This window comes from Mangifera indica, chromosome 20, assembly GCF_011075055.1.
Source record: "Mangifera indica cultivar Alphonso chromosome 20, CATAS_Mindica_2.1, whole genome shotgun sequence".
NCBI lineage: Eukaryota > Viridiplantae > Streptophyta > Magnoliopsida > Sapindales > Anacardiaceae > Mangifera > Mangifera indica.
In genome coordinates this window covers 11,665,903-11,693,102 of record NC_058156.1, presented here as the reverse complement: position 1 = coordinate 11,693,102, position 27,200 = coordinate 11,665,903, and the positions used below count along the sequence as shown (strand labels likewise).

Genomic DNA, 27,200 nt, shown 5'->3' with positions numbered 1-27,200 from the left:
GTTGTTTATGATTCAACTCGCTTTGAGTAGTTGATAAGTTTGATGAACTTCTGCGCTAATGATTTGGTTCAAATAAAATAAAATAAACTAAAAAAGTTTCAAATTTCAGATCTTGTGTTTAAGTTTGATATTTTATTATCTTATTTTAAATATAAGAATAATTGATAAATATATGAGTTATCAGATTTATATTGAAATTTTAAAATTTGAGAGGTTTATATGTAGTTTTTAAGTCAAATTCTAACTAAATTTTTATGTCTCGAGCTCAATTCGAAATCTTATTAGCTTGGTGAGTTTAAGTTTTATATTAATGTAATTGAGTCCAATTTAAACCAAGTGCTCAATAATATGAAATAGATATAAGTTTGAGCTTAGTTAAAGTCAAATCTGGGTTAATTTAACATCTAAATTGTTTGAGAAAAATCAAAGAAAAGATAAAATTAGAGTAATTGGAAAAGAAAAGTAAATCCAACTATGGTTCAAACCGTAGTAAATTCAAATCAAAATCTATTCTAATTGAGTTTAGTTAATTTAAATTGAGCATTGATTCAAATTCGAGGTTACATTGTTCGAATTAAATTTGCCATTAAAAAGAAAAAAATTAAAACAAAGAAATGACAATAATATGTTTAGTCTTGTACAATTTGTTCCCTGACAGCAGACATTTGATTTTTTTACAAAGGAGTCCCTTCTCAGATTCCCGCCCCCAAGATCACTCCTTTGACTCTCTGGTTCGTCTTCTTCCTCGAAACCAAAAACCTTCTCAAATGCCTTCTTCATCTTTGGAAACAATCATCTACAATCGCCACTTGGGCTTCTTAATTTGGCAGTCAATCTCTTCCTCTATCATCTTTCTTCTCTTTAAGCTCTTCTTCCTCCCTACAGCCTCTTCCTTCTTCTCCACCCTTTTCGCTTTCACTCTCTTCCTCTTTTCCCACTTAACTTTCTCTCTTTCTCTCTCTCTCGTTGCCTCTCCTGCCCCCACGCGCCCCTTTCCCCCCTCCACCTCCTCTTCTCCCCCTTCTCTTCATGGTCTCTCGATTTCCGCCGCCGCGCCCTGCTCTCTCTCCGCCTCGGGATGTTTGTGGCCGTGGTCGCCTTGTCGGGTGGCATGTCTGTGGCGTGTGTTTGTTGGGTGAAGGATTAAGACGGATTTGAATTTATTTGGAAGCTGGGATTAAGGGGTTCTATTTGCGGCTTTCTTTATGGTTTGTTGTATGTTTATAATCGGAAATGGGTTTTGAAGTTTCCCGTTGTTCAGGTTGGTTTTTTTTTTTTTGAATCTTTGATTGGTCTCGTTCATATCATTTTGTAATGCTGGCACTGAAATCCTTGATCGGTATACGAAGCAAGATATGTTTCACGTAAACTGCAGTGGCTTGGGGTTTTGAAGTCCAGTTCATTGAAAGGGTTATGATGAATTTCTATGTTATGGAACAAAAAATGCAAAAAAGAAAAAAAAAGTTATATTTTGTTTTAAATGCATTGGCGCAATAAACAACTTTAACTGAATTTATGATATTAGTTGATATTGACACAAACTGTGTCATTTTACAAGTCTTAGATTTCCATATGTTTGTGGAGCTTGGAGAATAAATTGGGCTAGAATTAATTTTTAATTTTTTAAGGTCTTGAGGATTCTGATGAGTGTTCTTCATTGTGGTGTTCTTATGTTCGTTAGCCTTCTTGTTGTGAAATGATCATTGATTTTATATGTCTGCGTTGCAGCGTCTCCCTTTCTTCAGGTTTAAGGTGGCAATCTGTGTTGCTATTAGAAAAGCCTTACAGTTTTCAGCTGCAGCGTACTTGTTGTCAGCGGTGATGGTAGTTTTTGAAGCAGATTCTGAGAATGTAACCTTTGGAAAGTTTAGTACTGAGCAGATTATGTTTTACGTTGGGATTTTTTCTGTGTTCCTTTGTTGGGAATTAAGTCACCATTTACATCAGGTTAGTTTTTATTTTTATTTTTCAAGTTAAATATCTTCTGATCCAATTAGAATGTATTGGTTGTTTCAGGCCTTTAAAAGATCTCAGTTTTCTGGTTTTTGAATTTCAACTGCTGCTTCATAGCTTTTCTGTTTTCTATTAATAAATAACCGATTGCAGGAAGAACTAAGAATGTTATTTAATGTGTAATAGATACGCAAAGCTTCTTGTTGAAAAAATATAAAAAAGTGATGGGTCAATTCTGTAACATTTTGGCCAGTATGAATGTCAGAAAAAGAACTTTGGATTGTTTTAATATGGAATTCTCACCTGCAGCATCTGTTTGTCATGTATGATATTGAGTGTAATCCTAATGCAGTATATGGTTGTAGTGTATGTTTTTGAATTTAATCCTAATGTAGTTTTTTATCTTTTAATCGTTACCATTTCTGTAGTTGTTGGGCAATGGTTTTGTGACTTCATATAAAGAAAGGAAATGGATGGCAGGGGACAGGGTTGTGTCTTCCTTTAAGGTTCTTTTGCTGTGCATATACATATTATGCAATATCCTTACATTGCTGTGTAGGTGCTTCATACAAAAAGGTTAGTATTTGCACCACCAAAAGGAACAGCAGCAGCTGAAACAAACCCAAGTGAGCCTCTTCTTGCAGCTTTGGAGGAGAGCACTTCAAGCTCTGTTCTACAGTATCTGGCATATCTTGATCTCTGTATGGTTTGTGAGAAAAATGTTGATACTTGGCGGCGAGTTGCTTTCTTGAAGAAACCAGTGAGACTTACAAAAGAGTAATAGCTGTATGCTTGAGGCCTATGGAACAGCTTGCAACAAAGCTGAGTGAAAGTATGGAAGCTGGTTCTGTTGACAAAGCCTGCGACCTGTCCAGACAGTTGCAGGTGCCAACTGACTTGCATGTAGATCCAAAGTCATCTGAGCCATTGGACAACTTCCAGGTATAAGAAATTGTTGTTGATTAAACTTATGGGTGCAATTTAATATATTCATGTGCATATGTTGGCAGTTGATAGCTTATTTAATTTATCATTATTATTTTTAAATCTTGTGCAACACTACCCTGTTGGTTTTTTATAAGCAAGTTCGGAGGATCTATGTCATTGTTACTGCAGTCATCTTTCTGGTCTCTGTACTTTCATTCTTTCTTTTGAATCCAAGTTAATGTGAGAAAAAGGTGGAGCTGCACATATGTGTCTTTTTATGTGGTGGATTTGGGGAAGGTAAAGAGATTGTGAGGTAGAAAATAGTGGTTTGACCTTATTGGAAATGGAATTCGGTTTGTGTAGTTTAGTTGAAAGAATCTTGCTTTCTTACAGAGGAGTTAGGGGTTCTAGTCATTGTCAATGGACATGTATTTTTTATGGAAGCAGCTTGTTTCAGTGTTGCATGAGTCAAAATAGTGTGATCTTAATTAGATGTTTAAACATCATCTTCTCTCTGTCTTGTGCCATTACTTTAAACTTATGGTGTAATGTTTCAATGGCTTCAAAGTACAAAATGGGTTGTGCGAAGATATGACATTTCTTTGAATAATACTCTATGGGGAGGGAGAGTACAAGACTGCTTGTTCCCTTCTTTCCCCTCTGTAACTCTTTTTTTTTAAAATGAGTAATACAAGTTTATTCTGTTTTGATGCTTGCAAAAAAATAAACCAAAAAAAAAAAATAAATAGAGGGAGTCTTGACTATATGATGCATTTGAGTTCCACAAAATAATATCTTGGATTAGCAAATTAAAATTATGAAATATGTATTCAGGTGTGTTGTCATATTAGATGCTCAGTATTTGTTGTATGGTGCAGAGAGATGTTAGGCATTGTTTAATGGTATTAGAGGGTTCTGTTCAATTAGCTTGAGAAGTGGTCTGAATTAATCTTTGTTTCCTCTCTTTTGTTTTGACATTGTCAGAATTCTCCATGCTTAGTGAAGTACTGATTATGTGTTGTCCTTGTATTGCTTCTATTTGCATTCTGGCAAAGGTACTAATGTATGTGAAGAATAGAATCACTTGTGCTGCTGTTCATGATTCTTTTTTTTTTTTTTTTTTCCATATTATTATGTTTTGATTCTTAGGGTACTATTGTACAATCATTCAATACTCTTGGAATAAACTTTTCATCAAGGCAACTTTTGTGCTTTAGATTAGCTAGAATTAAAGATTTAGGTACGTTTGAAGTATGTTTTATGTGAATTATGATGACAAATCAACTAATTCAATGACTTGGGTCAATTTATGCAGCTATGTGCTTGGTGTGCCCAGGCAGTTTCTTCTTTGACTGCACACTCACGCAAGGTAGACAGGTTTGGGGTTGCTCAACTTTCTGGTAGCCATGCTGCTGTTATCACTACCCTTCTGTTCTGTCTGCTTGCTGTTGAAGCTTTTATGGGGAAAAAAACAAATTTGCAACCGCCTCATCATTTGATGGGGCCAGCTGGTATTAAATGGGCTGCACTGGACACAGGCAGAAGAGACATTGGAATGGGTAAGAAGAGAAGTGGCCACCTACATCCAAAAGCATATGCCATGGCTGATGTTCTGAAGACCTCAATCTATTGTATTGTCTCTGCTTTCCATGATGAGATGATTAGTAGTGCCAAAGCCCATCTTCTTGAGAAAGATTGGCTTGCCGTTGGAAAGCCTCTTTTTGGCACTCGTGAGCTGCTCTTACAGAAACTGCAACATTTCCTGGATTTTCGAGCATGCTAAGTGCTTCCTTGCCCCATGTTAACAGTTGTTTTTCTTCCCCAATCAGATCGATGAATAGTGCGAGAAGATTTTCTTTTGGCTTTGGCTTTGGGAGAACCGGTAATTGCATTTTTCTTGTAAGGAATACTCAATACCATCTAAAATAGTTAAAGTCTACAACTGATACAATACAAAATGAATTCTGTATTTTAGAGTTAGAAGTTACAAAAAGATCATTTTTACTACAATGTATCTTTGTAGTCATGAATCAATACAAATCATAATTATCTTCATAATCACAACTCAAAACAATTTTAAATACTCCATAAAATGAAATTTTTCTGGTCATAACTAAGTTTCCAAATATAAACAACGGAATAATTAATGTTACCAATGTGCCGTCAGATTGTTTTTTAATCAAATTACAGAAAAGGATGTCAAAAAAATAACTGACTGCCACATAACAAATACAAATATCATTATAATCTAGGGATTGCAAGATAGGGTCTCTTCTTGATCCCTGCAGGAGAAACCTTTCTACATTTCTAATATAAGGACAATGGAAAATCTTCTTCTTTTCAATGTGGAAAAAAATTTCCTCCCCTCACCCTTTTTCGCCGAGAATATTTTCTTCTCTTTTCTATCCCAAAAAATAATAATAATGGAATATATTAGATGTCTATTTATATTTGTAATAATTTAAAATTTTAAAAGTATTTTATTATTTAAGAGTTTAAAAGATAAACTGAAAGGGGACAACCCATTTATATATATATCTTCGTCTTTAACTGTTGGGATTTAGTTGGCCACACCCCCATCCCAGTTCCTATTAGAGAATAGAGAAATTGTGAGTTGGAACCTAGTTTGGAGAATTGTATTAGTATCCATAGCATCATCCATTATGAAATTATAATATTATTAATGAAGTAGTATAACTAGATTGGCGCTTAAATTTTGACAAACTAACAAGGAAATGAAAGAGGCTTAACACGTCAAGAAGCACTTCCCTAGGCAAATTTAGGTGCATGTTTGAGGGGTAAGTCGCCTCTAATAAACAGCAAGACTCCCACAATTTTGACAGAAATTCCAAACAAGCAATAATTTGGGAAAATTAGATGCTTAGATCCCAAGAATTATTCTTTTCCTTGATTCCACATTTTGTGGGTTTTGTTCTACTTAGTGGTTTTGTTTTTCTCTAAGTGGCTTTGTTAAGATGATTAATTAATACATTAATCACTAATTATTAACATGATAGTGCGTCATGCACTCAAGCTAAAAGATCAACTTAGAATCTAGAGATTTTATTGCTATTCCATTTTTATGAAAATTAGGTAATTACATAAATAACATGATTTTGATTTAACAAAAAAATGATTATTTTTTCATGTAGACATGATAAAATAGAAAGATAATTTCACAAATGTCAAGGAGTTTATTACAGTAAGAGGGAATCTTAATTCTAATTTGACCCACATGTGAAATTGTGGTGACAAAATCCTTCACAATTGCTCCCATGCCAAACACCATTAAACCATGATGTCCCTGATGACAACATTTCAAGCATCAATAGCAAAATCCTTGTTTGACTGTAAATTCGGAAGATGGATCCAGACAAAGTGTTTAAATTCAATAAAATTATGTATACCCAAATTTAAATATCTAATTAGAGTATCAAAAAAAATATTATTATATAATTAGTTGATTTTAAATTAAAGATAAAATAACATTCAAATATATAACAACATATTATCTGAATATTCAATTAAATACTAAAAACTAAGTCCATATAATATTGCTCCCCTAGATTCTCTGTGTCTTCCATATTGCAACCTAGCAATACTTAAGCTGATTTGCTAAATTAATTGAGCCAATTATCGAGGATCACATCACATTTATGTGTCATAATCACATCACATATACTTTTACATGGAAAAACACCGACAAAAGATGGAGAAATTTTTTACTATGAAATAAAGAAGATTGCATGATAGAGTTGAGGCTATTTTTGTTCTCTCTATTTTGTGGTACACTCTTTTTTTACATGAACTTTAATTAAACTTTTATATGAAAACCCTAATTGGCAAATATTTAATATATATATTTGTATGTTGTATGTTTACAGTATGTCATACATGTTTTGCATGCGGATTGTTCTTGTTTATCTACTAATTACTCTTATTCTACTTGTTGATCATCACATTTACTTAAGTGTAATAAAAAGTTTATCCATTAACTCATAGGATTTATGCTACAAGGGCTCTTGAAAATTTATATCTCGAATCCACACTTCTTAAATGGGAAATTGAAATTTTTAGCACTATTTTATTCCGTGTATACAAAATTGCCACCTACCCTAAAGCTTTCACAAATATACCACAACAGTACTCACCTTTCCCAAAATACCCCTCTTCAATTTTTTATACACAAATTCTCTCTCTTCTTCTCTGCAACTTTTTTCTCTCTTCTTCCTCTTCTTCCAAAGTGATAAAAGAATCACTCTCTCTTTTTCCTCATCTTCAAAAACAAAAGTAGTAAATCACTTTGAAGAATTCTTCAGATTAAGAATTCTTCAAAGTAAGGATTTAAAAAAGAAAAGATCAACCCACAAAAAAATCAGCTACATCAATTTTATATCCTGGAAGAAATGACCATAAAAAAAATCATTTAGTAGGATTTAACTGAAAAAAAAATTAACATTTAAGGATTAAAACTGAAAAAAAAAAATTTGAGATAAACCGAAAAAAAAACAAACGTAGGCGTGAAATTCTGGAAATTATTCCTGTGCTGTACATATAAGGAATATATTATAATATTATATAATATAATATTATAATAATATATATTATATTATATTATTATATATAATAATATATATAATATAATATTTTATTATAATATTATAATAATATTAAAATATATTATATTATTAATAATTATATATTTTATATATATATATAAGTCGCCAAGGGTTGGCGATTCCTCCAACCATTTATACTAATATATTATATATATTATTATATTAATATATTAATTTTTTATATTATAATATATATAAAGGGTTGGTGACCGCCAGCCCTTTATATTAATATATATAATATATTATATTATAATATTATATATTATATAAATAATATATTATTATATTAATTTTATATATTATTATAATATAATATATAATATTATAATATAATTATAATTTATATTATACATAATATATTATAATATAATTATAATATTCTAATTAAAAATATAATATAATATATTAAATATAATATATTATATAATTATAATTATATATTATAATATATTAAATATAATATATTATATTAATATATAATATAATTATATATATATATAATTAAATATATATATATATATATATATATATAATGGGTTGGCGGAACCCTTTGCCTTTTAATATCTGTGAGGGTTGGCGTCGCCAACCCTCTGCTTGCTTTATTTTTTTTGAAGGTTAAAAAAACAATTGGCCAAACAATTATATTAAAATATATTATATATTATATTATTATAATAATATATTATATTATTAATAATTATATAATAAAATATATATAATATTATAATTTAATAAAATAATTATATAATATTAAAATAACATATTATATTATTAATAATATAATATTATTATATATATTATATATTATGTAATATATTATAATTATATAATTATATATTATATTTAATATATTATAATATATAATTATATTATATTATATTTTATATAATATATATTAATATAATATATAATTTTGTTACCAAGGGTTGGCGGCATCGCCAACCCTTGGTTTATATATTATGGCACCCTTGGTTTATATATTATATATATATTATATTATAATATAATACTGTAGCCTTTTCATTGATATGGGTCCTATTTCTTTATAAAATACAAAATACAAGTATTGAAATACGCACCCTTTTATGAAATAAAATAAAATATATTATATATTATATAAAATGGCAAATAATATATACATATATTATATTATATAATATTTTTTGGGAAATTCTGGGAATTATTACGCCAACCTTATATGTATATATATTGTTAGATTATATTATTATATTAATATTATTAAATAATATTATATATAATATATTAATATTATATATTATAATATATAAAATAAAATAATAATATTTTATATTATATAATATATATTATAATATATATAATATATAAAATATATATTATAATATATTTACAGTAAAGGTTGGCGGATTCCGCAAACCCTTATTAAGTATTATAATATAATATATATATATATATATTATAATATATATTATATTATATAATATTATATATTATAATATTATTATAATATTATAATATATTTTATATATTGTTAATAATATAATATATTATATTTTTATATTATATTATATTATATATTAATATATAAGATATTATATTTAATATTTGTAATTATATAATATAATATATTATATAATATATATATTATTTATAATTATATAATATATAATTTATATAAAATTATATAATATAATATTATATATTATTTATATAATATTATTATTTGTATATATTATATATAATATTAAATATTAAATATTATATATATAATATATAATATATAATTACCAAAGGTTGGCGGGGTCGCCAACCCTTGGCGTCGCCAAAGGTTGGCGATGCCGCCAACCTTTGGTATTATATATATATATATATATAAAATATTTTATTATAAATATTATATATAATAAAATATATATAATTATATATTATATATAATAAAATATATATTAATATATTATTATATATTATAATATATAATATTATAATATATTTTATATATTATTATTAATATTAATATATTATATATAATATTTATATAATATAATATATGTATATATTATTGCCAGGATTGACGAAAACCCTTATCAGTTTATTTTATATATTAAATTATATAATATTATATTATATAATATATAATAATATAATATAATATAATTATATTATAATATAATATAATGGGTTGGTGTCTGGTGACGCCAACCATTTGCTTGTAAAAAAGTATTATGGGTTGGCGGAAACGCCAACCCCTGCCAACTATTTTTAATTTTTTTTTCCAGTTTTCTTTTTAATTAAATACCCAATCTATCGATAAGATTTCCAGTTTTCTGAACTCTGAAATCTACCGAATAAGATTTGCCAATTAGTTTTTTTCTTCAGTTTTTTTTTTGACAACCTTTTTTCACTTTTTTTTTCAGTTTTTTTTTTTAGTAAAGAATTGTTAATCTGAAATCTATTTCCCTTTTCAGTTTTTTCCTTTCTTCTTTTATTTTTGAAACATTTATTCTATTTTCTACATGATTATTTTATCACTTGAAAGATAAGAAAGAGGAGAGAAAAAAGTTGCAGAGAAAAAGAAAGAGAGAATATATGCTTGAAAGATTAAAGAGGGGTATTTTGGGGAAGGTGAGTACTGTTGTGGTATATTTATGAAAGCTTTAGGATATGTGATAATTTTGTATACACGGAATAAAATAGTGCTAAAAATTTCAATTTCCCCTTCTTAAATTCTAATAACTTCTTTCAGAATTCAGAGTACCATTATATGTCAATATCAGTCTTTTCAAACAGTATTTCGCGGTTTCACTATGAGGTAACATTTGATTCTAGTATTACAATAATTTCTTGCTTCAATTTATAACTACTTGATTTAGTGCCAAGAAATACACTCCAAACAACCCACAGAAGCCTCTCCATTCAGAAAATCATGGAAGAGGAACAAGAGCTCATTGCTCAACAAGCAGCAGGACTCAACATAAGTTCAGTAGAGAAAGGCTCTGCAACTGCAGCCAAGCTAAAGCTGACGGTTGATGAAGTTATAGAAGGATACACTGGCTCCTTGGGGCCATCTCAGATTTTGCATGTGTTATTGGTTTCTTTGGCCTGGATTTTTGATTCTCAGAGCACTTTGGCGACGATCTTCAGTGATGCTCAGCCGTCTTCGCGGAGATGGAAAACCGGCTCTTTGTGTGACGGAGATTGGAGCTCTGCAGCTTCCGTTTGTGGGTTGCCGCTGGGGACTTGGGAATGGATCGGTGGGAAGACGAGCTCCACCGTTGCAGAGTGGAGTCTCATTTGTGACCTCAAGTTTCTTCCTGCCATTCCTGCTTCACTTTTCTTTATTGGCTCTCTTCTGGGTATGTTTATAAAATGAAATGCATCTATTCATTTATTTCATATTATTTTTCTACGTTGATCTTGAAGGTTAATACTCATTACATCCCTTGAATATTTCCAGGTTCGAGCTCAGTTCAGTAGGGTAAATGCATGCAAGACTCGAGCTTGAACTTCATGAGTTTGGGAGTTGTAGGCTTGAGTTTAAGATAGAATTGTTTGACTCGAGAAAAACTATCAAGGATGGCTAACTTGACTTTCAAGAAGAAGGCTCGAGGAGCTTAGCTTAAGCTTGCGAGCGCTCACTGATTTGAGGAAATAACCTACTCGAACTCGGTTTGAGTGAAAATAGGGTCTTGAGTAGCTTACAAACAAGTCAATTCGATTACAACCCTATACATAATTAAGTGGTCTTGCATATCATAGTTATAAAAACAAGATCACACCGGTTTGTGTGATAAGTTGGACCATTACCCACAGCAAAAACGGTTCTGTTTCACTTGAAAATTGTTTTTGGAGTTAGGCTAAATTGAATAGGGTAATTTGGACGGATAGATCGGATAAAGAAAATAAGGTTTGACCTAGTTAGCATAAAAAATTATATTTATTTTTTAATTTATTGAAATAATTAACCAATCTGATCACTTGTTAAATTGTCCAATCGTCATTTGGATTAGACTGCCTCCTCCAACCTTTGCAACTTCATTCCTCGCTTCCCTTTCTCCAAACATTTGGATTTATGCTTTGCTTCGCTTTTCCAACGGCTTTTCTCGTGCCAGAATCGGAATATGCTGCCTGGTTCTCTCCACAGAAGCAGTCGGCCATGGCGCGGCCAAGTTGGGCAGTACGGCCTTTTCTTCTTCACAGCCGGCTTTCTTTCGCTTCCCATGATAGCTTATTCAACAAGAACCTGTTGGAGGACACTTTACAAGATTCTATCCCTTTTCCCTATCATTTACTCCATCGTCTTTCTCCCTTTTGTATCTGAATCGCCTCGGTGGCTGCCGTCATGGGGCGAAGCAAAGAAGCTCTGGACGTGTTGAAAAACTTTGCCAGGCTTAATGGGAAGAAGCTGCCATCGAATTTGAGCCTCGCCAATCCGAACAAGACTGGATGCGATGAAGGTATATTTTCAGAAATCTTTCATGATAACCAAACTGGAAAAAAAAAAGTTTGAAAAATTCCAAAACCAAAACTTTTTATCGGTTTCATTCGGTTTTACGGTATGAATCGAATTATGCATATGCCTGATAAAAATTAATGTTTCTGCCTTACTCTGTTATCTGTAAAAGACCCTGCAGAAAGATCGGCGGCTGGTGCAGACGAGAGCTTGTGGAGGACAAAATGGGCGGCTCAGAGAATGATTTTGGTTATGGTTACAGGATTTGGAGTTGGGTTTGTTTATTACGGGATTCAACTGAACGTTGAAAACCTCAACTTCGATCTCTACTTGTCAGTTGCCTTCAATGGATTAATGGAGATTCCTGCAGTCATCATTGGAACCATTCTCTTGAGCTTCACCAACAGGCGTTCTCTCTTTTCACAATCCGCATTTCTAGCCGGAGTCTCCTGCCTTCTCTGCATAATTTTCTCCAACAATGGCGGCCAAAACCGAACACATGGAGGTAGTAATAAGGAAAGATCATAATCAAAATAAGCATAGGAAGATTATAGTTAACACCTTTGATTCGGTCTAGTTATGATTCTATCTAATTCAATTTGATTTTGATTCAATAAGATTTTGATTTGATCTTATTTGTTGTATATTATTTTAAAATATAATTACTTATAATTTTGTCAATAATATTCATTTAATTCATGCCTTATTAGGTAGTCGGGCTCAACTCACCATTGAAGCAATTGGGTTCATGGCAGCTTCAACCGCCTTCGATGTTTTGTACATTTACAGCGTCGAGCTCTTCCCCACCAATGTCAGGAACTTGGCAGTGTCGTTTCTGAGGCAGGCGTTGATGTTGGGGGCTTCAGTTTCGCCGTTGCTGGTTGTTCTTGGCGGGCTGAGTCCCTCTCTTTCGTTTCTCATATTTGGTGGGTTTGCAATATTGAGTGGAGTTCTGAGCTTGTAGCTGCCGGAGATGAAGGATGCTCCGCTCTGTGAAACGCTGAAGATGCAGGAAGAAGAAGAGAAACGAACAAGAAAATTATCAGGAGAAAATCAAGTGTTTGAAATTGGAAATTGTTAGAGTGATGATAATATAGAAAATTTGTAGAAATTAATTCATCGAGGCTTTGCCAAAATCTGCTCTGAAAAAAGTGTTCAAGGTTCTGCTGGGTTTTACAAAATGTTTAGGAAATAGATAACGGGGATGTCTGTGCTCATTTCTAAAATATATGAATTTTTATGTAATTTGTAATACCTCTTGTCTAAATTATCCTTCAACTATTTCTTCCATGAATACAACAACCGATTTAAGTTGATTTTGAATAAAAGATAACTCAAACTTGATTTAAATTCAAAACCATCAACTCGTTACAAGTTTGACTTGCTTGAGTTGGGTTTCCAATAACATTGAAGAAAAAAAAGTTTTGTCCAAGAAAAAAAAGAATTGTCGACAAAAGAAGATCTAGTAGCGTAGTACTAATGATACATCGATCTCAATCTAAAACTTTAATTCAAATTTGATTTATTCAAATCAAACAACAATCCAACGGTTGAAAACATGTGCCCTCTATAGGTAGAACAGTTAACTAATGTGGGGTAACCCAAATCTGAGTTTTAAGGATATGAATTTGAGATAGATATGACAAGTAATGTTTGAGATTAGACTTTTAATTTATACAGTAAATTGACATAGTTTTATATAGCAACACCAATTGATGAAAATAACATTGTTTTATCTGAATGCATGAGCTTATCGAACTAACCACTTCCATGGAATTTGAACTTGATATTGTCCCATGCCCATGGCATGAGCTCAAGCTTGATCCATGACTGCTTGTTTTAAGTTCGAATGAGTTGAGGTGACAATCGAGCTTGAGACTTAAAATCCTCTCTATGTCACAATGATGATGGTGAAAATGATGAGGTATGGTATTTAGAAGTTATATGTGCAAATTGAGGGTTGCTTGGGAAGAGTAGTTACAGGAAGAGAAGATATGCAAAGTGGTAGAAGAACAATGCACGGAGATGTTAAAATTACATACTGCAGCTTGTAATGCAATCCTTGCCAAAGCTCAGGAGAATCAAGAACAATCGGAACTGTTCAGAAGGCTGTCGCAGTTTGATCTACTTGTGCAAGTCTGCAAGGCCACTTCAACTGGTCCCCTGAACACTAAGATTGAATTCGATCTGCGTTGCTCAAGCTCGAATTCAAACTCAGATTGAACTAGCCAAATAGAAGCCATTTTAAAATGCTTAAAGATAGGGCTTCCCTGTAGTAAACCAACTGTGAATACTAGGAGAGATGTGCTAACCCAAGATTCTTTTCTCTTTACTCATCTGATAAATACGTAAATGTTTCTCATCAACAGTTTGGTGAACCCGTTCAAAGAAAGAAACAATTATCACAACGAACTTTTGATACTATCAAGAAATTCCCAGTAATAATTTAACATGTGATCAGAAGGTCTCACCCGATCCCACTTCCCTGTACAGAAAATTGCGTATGCATCGGCTGCATACCTGCCCAACCAAAAGTGGCAGCAAAAATATGAGTGCCTAATGAGATGAATTGAGATATCATGAACACAATCATAGCACATAAATTTTGGATCAAGCAAAGAGAGATGAGTTGCCAGCATACTTTCCAATACCATGAAGCTGAGTTACATGTGTCCAGTCCTCCCATAAATACTCCTGTGAGAATCGTTGTATCATCAGTGCCCTCTTCTTTTGAAGACCTAGAGTTTGTATAATCTTTTCAATCTCCTCAGGGGCAACCTCAGTTGCAGTCTTTGCATCAGGACACAGAGTGAAAAGTTCTGATATTACTCTTCTAGCCTACAATAAGATCATAAACTTCTTTAAAGATATCTACTATATTATGCAGGAGTCTATCCATTCATCCCTATATATACCAAAGACTTCAAATGGCAATTAGAGAAGTTTCTGGTGGATAAAAATCATAGAAGTTTTCTGGTTATTAAACCCACATATTGGTCAGAAGAAAAGTCTAACATAAGCAGCCATACATTTTAACCTACAGCCAAAAAAAGGAGAATTTAAGTTGAAAAAAGTACCTATACTCTCTATTTGACATACAGAACTGGCTAGAATTCTTTTCCTGTATGGTCAAAGGGAGAGCTACCCCATTCTTCTGGTTCTATACAAGGTCATCTAATCCAAATTACTTCTTGCAGAATATATGATCTTTCCCACGATGGTAAATTTGATGCTAAAAACATAATTTTATGACCATAAGTAACTAAGAAGAACACTTGAAATCTGCATAATAGACTTTCTTAACTATTTTTGCATCTATCATGGACCATAATTATTTCCTGGTTCCTGATAACTCTGGCCTAGCAAGAATGAAGTAACTGTGTACATGAGTATGCAAGTATATTAAGGACAAAACATACTTCATAATTTTATTGAATACTCCATTCTCTATGTTTTTCCAAACTGTACCTCACAGTATATATTCCTTCATCAGTTCATCATACCGATTAATGAGATAGGAGTTTGAAATGTATGTTGACCTTCAGGCCGGCAAATTCTATTCCAATGGCTGTACAGTTAAATTCCCAAAACCAAGGGTAACACCTAGTTAACTCAATAAATTCCTTGCATTTAACAGGTGAGCTCAATCAAACCTCATTCACATGGGAAGAGGAGTTTACAAGTATGAGAGTAACCTTCCTTTATGTAGACATAGGCTTAATTAATAGACCTCCAGTGACAAGGGCCAGGAATAAAATCATATAATTAGACTTAAGTATGAACCTACAAAACAGATGCATTTCAAAATGCAACAGATGTCTCAAAAAGAGAGTAAAAATATCCAACAACTGCAATCCCCATCACTTCATGACCATCGTCATTGTCTCAACTATTCTACGCAGGAAATGTTTGGGAAAGTAGTGGATACATGCTTGAAATTGGCAAAAAATCCCCAAATTAACATGATCAAGTGAAGAAAATACCTACCAGTATATAGAATTTCCATTGATCAAACAACAACTTAATCACTTATATGACAACTAACTTCTTGATTAATCCAAAACACCCACCAGTATAGAGAATTCTCATCTCCTAAGCAGAGCACATAATAACAGGAAACTTCTTTGGAACGCCTTTCTTTGTCATATAAGTTTGCCAGTTGAGCAGACAAGTATGTTAGAAACCTATATGTTTCGACTGTATAACTTTCATCTAATTACTAAAGCCACAAGAGTTAAATACACGCATCTCACTAACATTGCAAAATTTCATCTTAATACGAAACTAAACTAAAGCAACAGCATACTATAAGAGAAACAACAACATTATACCTGAGTGCCAGACGTGCGGTTGAGAAGCATACATATGACCAAAACCCTCCAAGGATCATGATAATGATCCTCTTGTAAAAGACCATGCTCCGATCGAGGAGGCTTCCAAGTATTATCCAAACTTTTTCTTTCATAAGCCTCATCAAACTTCTGATAATCACAAGAATCAGGCTTCTGAAAGTAAGGTGAAACCTTTATGCGTTTCACCTTCAACTTTGAAGCTTTACAGCCATTCATAAAATAAGGTGAAACCTTTCTCACTTCTACTTCCCTTGCAATTTTCAAACAACTATTTCCAACTTGTTCTTCTCCCAAGCCTTCATAAATTGGTGGTAAAGAATCTTCTAAACAAGCTTTCTTCTCATTCTCTTTCTTCTCCAAGGGTTTAATTTCCCGATTAGTAATTCCCTGGTAAATTAACTGAGACAGGACGTCCTCAGGACTTGGAGCATCACCGAAATTACTCTCCGTCTTCACCACCGTCTCCTCCGCGGTTCTCCGCCGTCTGGACCGCTCCGCTCTTCTCTTTCCACACCAGTCACCGCAAAGAACATTAGTATTAATCCTCTTCTCCTGTGAGTTATCAAAGACGGAACAAAACCCATCTCCAGTAACAAAATTCACGTCTTTCCCATCGATCACACTCTTTGTTTTCTTCCGTTTATTTGTCTCAGCCGCCGAACTCGAGGGTTGTATCTGAAAAAACCGAGAAACAACTCGGGCCTTTCTACGCTTTCTCTTTGTGGCAGGAGATGAGGACGCTTCATATTCTCGTTCTCTTCTATTCTGCTTCCTTTTCGTAGATTTCTTAGCGTACTTGGGCAAATCCTCTTCTGAATCTTCCATTAACAGCCATCCACAACCAATTGAATGAGCACGAGGGCACACGGTAAAGAGAGAAATTGGGTCCTCTTAAATTATTTATCTATAAAAACAATCAAATTTCTGTGAAACTTTTCTTTCTTTTTATTTCTGATAAATGATTTTGTTTTTATTTTTCATTTTTTGCTGTCGAATAGAATTTCAACTTAAGGAAAAACAAAAGCCTAATCTGTGACTTCACCAGGCACAATTTGTCAGTTGAGAAAATTTGATTAAAGTAAATTTAGTTATTTTTTTTCCAAAATTAACATGATTTAAAGTTAAATCACCAATTATAATTGATCATAAATTTTGTTATTTATTATCAAATTGAATAATTGATTAAATATTAACGTGTAATAAATGGGTGGAAGGACTGCTCAAGGGTAATTGAGTGACAATAGAGAAATAACAAAATATAAGTTTAAATCCCTTCAAACAGCGTATCAAGATTAAATCACTAGATTTGAAAGGTTATATAATAGAACTTCCTAAGTTTTAGGAATTGAAACCTATCTTATATAATGTAAAATACCCTAATGTTTTAAGTCTACCAAAGTTGGATTTAAACTAAATTGAACTCAAACATGAGTTGACTTGAATTTGGTTGAATTCAGTATAATTAACTCAAATTGAATTCAAATCAAATTTGAATTGGTTAAAGATATTGTTAGAAAGTCACTGATAAAATGAATAAAACTATTGACATAATAAATAATACCACCAAAGTGATGAAAACTTTTTCGGAGAAAGATTCAAGTCAAACTCAAATGGAACTATCAAACTGAATTGTTTACTTGAATTCGATTCAAGTCTAATCAAATTGGCTTGGTTCAAGCCCATCCCCAAGGGTCTACCCTGTTTTTTTCTCACCCCTGGCAACTAGGGATATCAGTAAGATGGTGCAGAGATGACAATGGCATTGCTCTGACCCATATATAAATTAAGCTTGAAGCCCCTTGATTCAAACCCATAAAAGCAATTGTTTATAACTGGAAATGGATTTGGAAACAGGAGATGAAAATGGGAGACGATGTAACCATTTCAATACCAAAAAAGTATGATAAAAAGGCATCAGAAGGCCATTAAAAGTCCAAAGAAATCTATTTTTCATGTTCCTATGAACTAAACCAAACAGATACCTTGTCTACAAGCTCTGAATTACATTTGAAAGCTTACAAATTAAAATCTCCTATATAACAGTCTGGCCTAGATCATTCATCTTTGCATATACCAGAATGTGGAGGTGCCGAAAGCTGAATGCACAATGCAGGTCATATTATTTCCTCCTCATCATGCCAATATCTTGGTAGAAAAATAAATTTTGAAAATTATCAGTTAAAACCACAGGCTGCATTGTCCCAGTTAGTAGATTCTCCCTAGAGGAACACCTAAAAACTTGCCCACTTTGCTACATTGCATAAAGGATATGGCCAGAATGTCAGCTTGTTTGCAGTTCTGAATCTCGATATACATGCCATTTTTGGTATCTTTCATGTCCAGGAAGCACCGGTCTAAGTCGAGGGGCAGTAGTGCAATTTAAACAGCAACATCCTTGTAAAGTCTTCACGCAGCCAGAACAGCATCTGAACAAGAAACACAAAAATAGGTTTGGTTTTAAAGCGGTGAATGCATGCAAAATAAAATACCCTGTACAAAGGGTTGAACATTTAACCAAAAAGATAAACAGTAGAAGATGAGTGCCATTGTGCAAAAGTGATAACAGAGATTTGAAGAAAAAGCAATGGAGTCTCCGGTCTTCTAATCCATGCATGAACTTCTTTTAAGGATTTTCAGTTCTCTGATGATGAAATTGCAAAAAAAACAACAAAAATACTAAGACATATCATGAAAGAACATAATCAGGATTTTGTTTCAGGGGATATGAGCAAGATAAACCAATTGGTCTTTATTTGATCAGAAATTTGAGGTTCTCATAGTCAAGATCATGAAAAAAAGTGAAACTCCAATGAACAATGCATCTACCATGAACTGGCTCTACAGAGGACAGTTATGAAAGACAAACTGCAGTAGAAAATGGAAAGAGAGAATAGCGACTTACAGAAAGAGAAGGTTGCAGTCAAGATTTGCACAGTTTCGATGCCTTAACTCAGAAATTTGTGAATCACATATATAGCATGTAGCAAATAGATTTTCAAAAACTTGTCCAATCTTGCTAGCTTGCGTCATAGCTCCAGGCCTGTAGGCTGCAGGTGGGAGAGAAAGTCGAGAATCGAACACAAACAAATTCCCAACCCACTCTACAGAACCTTCATTCTTAAGATAGTGAGAAACACCTCCCTTCAAAGTGTACAAATTTTGGAAACCCCTTTGTCTGCCAAAAAAATTTGAACACATTGTAAAAGGGAAGAAAATTAAGCTTGTTATATTGTTGAGGTAAATTGGAAGAACCCTGGAGATAAATTGTAGTTTATATTTCTCTCAGTATGGTAGACAACTAAACTAAAGAACTCTTATGCAACATAAAACTATTTATATGTTCATAAATATATCTTTGACAACTCTTATAAGACCTATAAGAACTCTATGCAACAGAAGGAAACAATCTAATTGAAAAGTATATCCAGATTGATATAACACCCTTAACATCATGAAATTATTAAGGCACGGAAAAATGAAGGAAATAGAGAACTACCTTAGGATGGTAGAATATACATCACAGCGTATACCTCCCGTACAATACATTAAAATATCTGTCTTTTCTTTATCAACTTTTGCTAAAGGATCAGAAGCAAGAGCCTGAAAAAGGGAAGGTGCTGACTGCATAAACAGAATCATAACCATCTTACCAGAAACAGAAAGTGATATTTTTCTAACATGATCAAAGGATGCACAATATAACATAGTTTTCCAATAAAAGTGAAATTATAGCATAGCTCTGCAGGAAAGAAACATAATCCAAGTCTGCATATCATGCTTTTGTTAATTTTTATACGTGGTTAACCTTATAGATGCTACGCCATCAGTGTAGTTTTAATAGAACAATGCAACCTGCAACACAACTGAATTTTACAAGTTCTTAAACAACGTTAGGAATGCTGGCAGTGACCTCCAGCATACAAAGGTTGGTCATACCTCACTTTGAGATTGCCCAAATGAAGTGCTCCTAAAGCAGTCCACATCAGGTCGTTTTGCACCATCAAAATGACCAATATCCCATTCATAACCTGATTAAAAGTTATTACAAAATCTTCACTCTTTTTAGTTGATTGATGTTAAAAGGAAGAAACCAAAAAGAACAAGAAAAAAGAGCAAGAGAAGGAACGGAGAGAAAAGAGGAAAAAAAATAGAGAAGAAGAGGAGACAGGATACCTGGTTCTTAGTGGTTTACGATGTGATAGAAAGCAACTAATGCAATGTGCTTTTCAATCATGTCTTTCCTAAAGCTTACCATATTGTTTTATAACCTTAGATATTACTAGGTCTACTATAGTTTAAATCTCCATCTAACAGCTTAAGTTTTACCTAGTAATAGTAGTATTATGCCTGAGTGTTCCAAACTTCAGTGGCTATTCAAAAAATTTGAAACAAACATATAGCTAAATCCCAACAAATATGATAGATGAAAAAAATACAGCATACTTAAAGTAAATACCGTTTCTCACATCCAATAGAATCAAGTTGGAATTAAGATTTGAATTCGATGCTTCATCACCATCCTTTACTGCTTCCAATCTCTTTCTCCATTCAGATGGTTCTAGTGGTGTTGCACGCATTGAGGGGTCAAGCAAAGGAAGATGTGAAATACCTCCTTCCAACTGCAGAGAATACATCGATTACTTTATAAACACACAAATACATACACATGCATGCATATCAGACACACAACACCAACAAGAGCTACAACTTTACAAGTGGGAAGAAGCTGTGAATTATATATGTAATGCTGAAAAATCTCTATGGCAAAGAAAAAAGTTCACGTTAAGGAAAATATACAAAAAATTAATTACAAATTAGAAATAAAAATACAACAAAATCTTGGTTAAAATTTTTATAAGAAGACATAATGACTCAAGAAAGTTTGTCTCTATCAAATTTGTAGGTGGCAATACTTGATAAATTCACGATCAGTGAAGTAAGATAGTTTGTACAGAATTATATGATGTTGCACCAAAGAAAAAAAAAAATGCAAAATATATATCTTGCCTGTACAAGTGAGGGCTTATACCGCAGCTTCAGTTTTGGAAAGGCATGCCCATTTAAAGCTGGAGATATCTGAACCAGTATATCAGAAAATTGTTCATCTTTCTTTAACCATTCTACATAGGAAAGAGCATCTTTTGATGGCCCGCTGTACTGCAGAGAGAGAGATGAAGTGAATCAGAGGAAATATTCAGGCAGATGTTGTGCAAATGTAATTAATAAGTCAGGGAGATAAATAATCATCACCAGCTTTATCCATTATGGCCCATCCAGCTGTGAAGTTAACGCTCTAACATGGTGATATAGTGTTACATAAACAGGAAAGAAGTACATTTCCACAAATTTCAAAGGAACTAGTTTCCAGCAAGATTTGCCTCAAAAAAACAGATAGAGCCCCAGGCCAAAAAATAGTTATAATTTGCTTTTCCAACTAATGAGAAAGGAATCAAGTTGCATCAATCATCAAATATCTGTAACATCCATGTGTCAATCAATTAGCCAATCAATAATATCATAGTTGGCTATTTTAGCAATTTTTTTTTTCAGTAGTGAAATTTTCATGGTTAATTTATCTAACAGACAATAGTGTGGCATAATTGAGTCATGAACCAACCAATATGAGGACTCATACATGTACAAAAATTCATGTTGAATCGTACTCACTGGGGACCAGTTAAGTTGCACCTGACTCAATGAGTTCTAACATTACCTTAATTTAAGCTTAAATTACAATAATAAGAAGCATATAAACATGGTAACTGTAGCAGGAACTTGATTAGACCAAATCAAATTTCATTTCAAAGAAAATTGGCCTAATAACACATATACTAACCTCATCCACAAAAATGAAAGCATTTCTGAACATTCATAGGCATAGAGTACTAGCATCCTATGGCATTCCTTCTAATTAACCATAGAAAATAGATAAGCCCAACATAATTACTTGTGATCAATCAACGCAATGGGTGAAAGAGAGAAAGAGAGAAAGAGAGAGGACTCATGATGCAAATATGAGATGATTCACAAATGCAAGCAAACTTGCACAGCATTATGAACAATATGGACACCCCGTGCACCCACAGAAACACAAGCAAACATATGCACATCCACATGACTAGTCTAACCCACACATTGCACATGGAGGATCATGGACACCAGCCACTAAAAAAGATGAGGAAGAAGAACTATATGAACCATGAAAAATATGATTTTGAGAAAGAAACATATACCTGTGCATTAATACCTTGTTCATTCAAATATATCCGGCCATGTATGTTGAGATCCTAATAGAAGAATAAAAATTTTCTGTTGTCAGTTACTTGGTTAGTTTGATAAACTGAATGAATTTCACAATTTTTATTTTACTGAGTGATGATCAATAATGATATATAAGGTATGGTAAATGGTCTAAAATAGATACTTCATTGATCATAATAAAGAAAGAAATAAGGAAAGAAGTGAAAAAGTCATTGAGAAACATTGCAAGAACAGAAAAACATTCAGGCAAACTTTTCATATCTATACAAGGCATGGCACCAGATTTTTAACAATAATTAAGACATAAACAAATTATTCAGAAAATTTTAATAAAAATGTTTGAAAAAGTTGGCTCTGCAACCTTGGTATGCTAGCAATTCCTTGATGTTGGATCAAATTGTTCCCGTTATATTACTAGGATTGGAATACCAAGCCAGCCACAAATCGAATTTTAAACCAATTCATCCCAGAAACATTAGTGGTATTGGAATCCCAACACCACAGCCATCCCCACAACAAACTTTAACTCAAAATCTTATCTTTAAGCACCAAAAAAACATCAAAACACCCGGAAAGCAAAATCCGCAAAAAATAATAAATAATTATGAAATCTTTAATAAGAGCATAAATGCAAATGGGAACTTAGAATCTTATAACGAACCTCCAAGAACGCGAGGTGTTTAGCAACTTCCACTTCCGGGTCTTTAACAAACACAAACTTGTAAAAATTCACCACCAGGAAATCCCCATTATCATCATCATTATTACCATGACTCTTTGCGCGGCGTCTCCTATTGTTGTTCTTATTGACGCTTGCGCTTGTCTCTCTTGGTGGCTGTGACTGCAAGAGGGAAGCTGAACAGCAAGCAACTCTGAAGTGGGCGGTCAGCTGCTGCTTCAAGAAGGGCTTAAGATTGGTGTGAATTGTTGTTGGGATTGAGAAGATTGGTGGTGGTAATAGTATGAGCGAATGAAGAGCTTGATAATGTCCTCTCATCATCTCGCACCTCCTGCTAACTCTCGAGCGCTCGCTTGCCTTACACCCTTATACCGGGTCAACCCGATTTACACCTCCTAGACCGGGTGATCCGACAAAATGATGGATCCGAGTCTTGACATATCCGGTTGATACCGGTTGAACTATGGTTGAAATTCATTTAGTTTTTATTCGATTTAAATTCTTTTAACTTCAATTTGAATCAACCAATTATTTAAAAAAAAAGGTTAATCACAAAATATTAAATATATCCATAATTCAAACTATAATATCACATAATTCTCTTTAATTTGTATCATATAAAAAAAGTCCATCAAATGAGAAATATATATATTTTTTATAATAAAAATTTTTATCTATATTTATTGGACAAATAAACTCATGATATACCTATTATATTAAATAAATCAAAATTTTATAAGTACAACAGAGATTTGAATCTAAATTTTCATTTTGGAAGTATGCTCTACCACTTTTGTTAATGTTTGAGGTTGTCAAATAAGAAATATTGCAATCTTCAATTTTATTAAAATGTTGGTTGTAATATTATATATATATATATAATTTTTAATATTTAATTAAAATTTTTAATTATATATAATTATAAATTAAAAATAAAATAATATTTAATTATATTATAATATATTATATAAATATCTATTTAAATATTTAAAATTACATACAATATGTACAATTTGGAGATGAATTGAGTTGAGAAATCCCATTGTAATTTGCAAGTTCCAAATATAGAAAAATAATGCGGAAGTACCAGCAAAGATGTCATTGTGATAATGGTTCTGTAAAATGGGAGGCCGGTTACGAGAATCGAAATTAAGCACGAAGACATAAAAAAGGCCAAAGAATTAAGTGTAAAAGATAATAGCTGGCTTTCGGACTGAGAAATCATCTTCCCTGCAAAGTGTCCATAAAACTCTGCATTAGGGATGTCGGTGATGGAGTCAGTGTTAATGGTGGCGGTGGTGTTACGGATACCAGTAGTGTTGTTTGCATGCTGCAGATTGCTATCCTCCGGGGGGGCTTAGTGCAGCTTGATAGATGGTTGTGGCTACCAATATAGCCACCACAAGTAGTACATTTCGGACTTCAAGAGGAACTTCATCAACTCTTTGGTAACCTAGCGAGGATCCTGCTTGGAATCGATAAGCCTCCAAAAAAGTACTCAACTAGTGAAGTTTGTCCTGAACCGAATAGATAACGACTTACTTTTGTAAGACTTGTATAGGATTCAGATGCTCTTTTAGCTTTAGCAGCAACTAGAATGTCCCCCAACTGCTGCATCTTCCAAACCTTGACCTTGGCGATCATAGAAGATGTCCAAAGCTGTGAAACTTTTACTGTTCTTTTTATTTACTTTCATACATCCAATCAACAACTTCACGGCCTTTATTATTAAGGAGAAAGAAAATATTAGAAGCTTATTATATAAAGAAAATGAACAAGCAGTTAAAAACATATATGGGATGCTTACATACCTCAGGTTGATTTGCATATACTGCAGTATGCAATGCATTGTTTCCTTCCTCGTCCTTCGAGTACAGCATCTCTTCTTTGTTAAAGCGTCGAAGCCATCCTTACAAGACTTTAACTGCTTTGAAACTCCCGTCTTTTAGGGCGACATGGACAGCAGTTTCAGCTTTAACAGTCAAATCTTCGATTGATGATGGACAAACATACAAAAAGTCAGCCAAAGTTCATCGTCTAGTAGAGCTGCATAATGAAAAGGAGTAACCATCCCCCTTGCTTTAACACGGACAAGCCCACTGTCATGTTTTACCAACCATGTTACAACTTCCTGGTACTTTTCCTCCAAATCCGAATCACGGGGAATAAGCCCTTCCTGCACGTGCTTCCCCTCCAAAGCCAAATGGAGGGGGCTAAACTCAAGATGGTCTCGCTTCGAAGCAAATGATGGCATTAAGTTGAGTATTTCCTTGGCGAAATGGATCTTTCCTTGGCTTGCAGCTGTGTGTAAGGGAGTTGCACAAATGGGATCTTATCAGATCCTCCAAAACATGCGGATCCTCCGCAAGTATTGAAAATAATGCATCCTCATCTCCTCCGGCGCCAAGATTCTGTAGCCTCTGCAACCTCTCAGCTTCCATGCTGTATCTGGCCATTCTACAATTTTTCTTCAGATTATGGTGAACAATATTGCAAATCTTTTAGTACCACAGAACAGAAACCGTTTCTTCATTTTTATGGAGAACTTGGTACGCGATAGGTCAGATCATTCATACCATAAAATTAAAAAAAAGAAAAAAAGAAAGTGTTGTAGACTTCAATCTTGGAGTCTTTAGATAATAAAAAATCTATTAATAATTTGCATCCAATTGACATCACTTGCTTATACCGCAGAGGACGAAGAGGCCTTGGTCTCATCATTATCGTTTGGGACGGCAACTCGTTTGGATGACACTCATTGTCCAGATGAAGGGCTCCTTCTTCTGGATTTTTTGATCTAAACAAAGGATGTTTGGATTTTGTTTGGAAAGAGAGGGCTTCGAACTAAGAGGCATCACTGGAGGAAGAGGCATCGTCAGGAGAAAGAAAGACCAGCTATCGTTCTCCAAAGATGATGATCAGAGTGGAGAGAAAAAAGATCCTAAGTTTGAAGGATGTTACTTTTCAAAATTTAAAACTTTAGATAGAGATGAAGTTACTAGTTTTTAAAATTTAAGAGAAAAATATAAAAAATTTTATGTTTTTTAATATTTTTATTAAATAATAATTTTACCTTTAATTTTAATTGAATCTATAACCGAATTTTTTGCATAGGTTAAGTGTTTGAATTTTTAAATATTAGAAATAATCACTTTAATTTTTACTATACTTTTGGCCCTTCTGAAACTCCTTTTAAATTTCTCTCAAAGTCTTGTCACTTCTAAACTTTGAAATGTTTTAGATTGTTTGACTATTTAATTGTTATTAAAATGACAAAAGGAAGTTGTTAGGGAATCAGCCACCCAAAAAAGGTTGTTAGGAAATTCAGGTGAAGTACCTTGAAATAAAAATGAGTTGCCCTTTTTGAAAAGGCCAAACAACTCTTTCCCACCCAAGTTTAAGTGTTGTCCAAGACACACCTATAAGGTTTGAAAACCTAAAATCCTATCTATCTATTAAAAATTTCAAATAAGATTAAGGATAAAATTGTTTTTTAATAAAAAACTAAAGTTTTATTACTTTGACCCCCTCAGCTTGAAAATTTCATAATTTTTTTTCACTTGAAATTTTAAAAATAAAAATTTCCCTCAAGATTTACAAATCATGGTCGAAGTTGTCGAAGACTATTATCTCCGACAACACTGACCATGATTTGTAAATCTTAGGGGGGAATTTTTGATTTTTTAAACTTCAAGTGGAGGTTGAATTATGAGATTTTCAAGTTGAGAGGGAGAAATGTAACAAAATTTTAGATTTTTAAAATTTTTTATTAAATAATTATTTACCTTTAATTATTATTATGATTTTTAATTGATGAATAAGATTTTAGATTTTTCAAACTTGTTAGTGTAACTGGGGATTGCACCTAAACTTGGGGGTGAAATAGTCGTTTGGCCTTTTGAAAATGAGCCATTACCAACTCCCACATTGCAGTGACGACTCAAAAATAAAGATACAAGTCTTATATTTTTTCTCTGTAA

General features: G+C 32.9%; 4 protein-coding genes and 1 long non-coding RNA gene across 9 annotated transcripts; 2 read left to right on the top strand and 3 right to left on the bottom strand.

Moving 5' to 3' along the window:
- The first annotated feature begins 659 nt into the window (after positions 1-659).
- On the top strand, positions 660-4,938 carry LOC123204146. 2 transcript variants are annotated; one of them, XM_044620723.1, is made up of 4 exons: positions 660-1,261; positions 1,729-1,947; positions 2,513-2,895; positions 4,196-4,938. In XM_044620723.1, exons 3-4 carry the CDS (start codon positions 2,755-2,757, stop codon positions 4,661-4,663), a joined length of 609 nt encoding a protein of 202 aa, XP_044476658.1. In that variant the 5' UTR covers positions 660-1,261; positions 1,729-1,947; positions 2,513-2,754; the 3' UTR covers positions 4,664-4,938. The 2 variants fall into 2 exon arrangements, with proteins under 2 accessions (XP_044476658.1, XP_044476659.1); XM_044620724.1 differs by having other exon boundaries at positions 2,382-2,895.
- Positions 4,939-11,511: 6,573 nt separating this feature from the next.
- Positions 11,512-13,148, top strand: LOC123204636 (organic cation/carnitine transporter 1). The gene is given in 4 exon segments (XM_044621407.1): positions 11,512-11,810; positions 11,813-11,932; positions 12,101-12,433; positions 12,639-13,148. Coding segments are annotated over 4 exon segments (921 nt in total). The 5' UTR covers positions 11,512-11,596; the 3' UTR covers positions 12,893-13,148.
- A 688-nt stretch (positions 13,149-13,836) lies between these two features.
- LOC123204635 (methyl-CpG-binding domain protein 4) lies at positions 13,837-17,323 on the bottom strand. Of its 3 annotated transcripts, none has more exons than XM_044621405.1 (4): positions 16,260-17,323; positions 14,570-14,766; positions 14,400-14,448; positions 13,837-14,265 (listed from the first exon to the last, which is right to left on the bottom strand). In XM_044621405.1, the coding sequence occupies exons 1-4, from the start codon at positions 17,103-17,105 to the stop codon at positions 14,236-14,238; spliced, it is 1,122 nt and encodes a 373-aa protein (XP_044477340.1). In that variant the 5' UTR covers positions 17,106-17,323; the 3' UTR covers positions 13,837-14,235. The 3 variants fall into 3 exon arrangements, with proteins under 3 accessions (XP_044477340.1, XP_044477341.1, XP_044477338.1); XM_044621406.1 differs by having other exon boundaries at positions 14,580-14,766; XM_044621403.1 differs by having other exon boundaries at positions 13,837-14,448; positions 16,260-17,318.
- An 815-nt stretch (positions 17,324-18,138) lies between these two features.
- Positions 18,139-23,597, bottom strand: LOC123204920 (rhodanese-like domain-containing protein 8, chloroplastic). Of its 2 annotated transcripts, none has more exons than XM_044621726.1 (8): positions 23,203-23,597; positions 22,514-22,567; positions 21,288-21,437; positions 20,737-20,899; positions 20,217-20,308; positions 19,777-19,901; positions 19,183-19,455; positions 18,139-18,706 (listed from the first exon to the last, which is right to left on the bottom strand). In XM_044621726.1, the coding sequence occupies exons 1-8, from the start codon at positions 23,539-23,541 to the stop codon at positions 18,562-18,564; spliced, it is 1,341 nt and encodes a 446-aa protein (XP_044477661.1). In that variant the 5' UTR covers positions 23,542-23,597; the 3' UTR covers positions 18,139-18,561. The 2 variants fall into 2 exon arrangements, with proteins under 2 accessions (XP_044477661.1, XP_044477662.1); XM_044621727.1 differs by having other exon boundaries at positions 19,777-19,880; positions 23,203-23,596.
- Positions 23,598-24,293: 696 nt separating this feature from the next.
- Positions 24,294-26,153, bottom strand: LOC123204902. The gene is made up of 2 exons (XR_006499642.1): positions 25,032-26,153; positions 24,294-24,940 (listed from the first exon to the last, which is right to left on the bottom strand). It is a non-coding gene; the product is annotated as an uncharacterized LOC123204902 (long non-coding RNA).
- Positions 26,154-27,200: the final 1,047 nt, after the last annotated feature.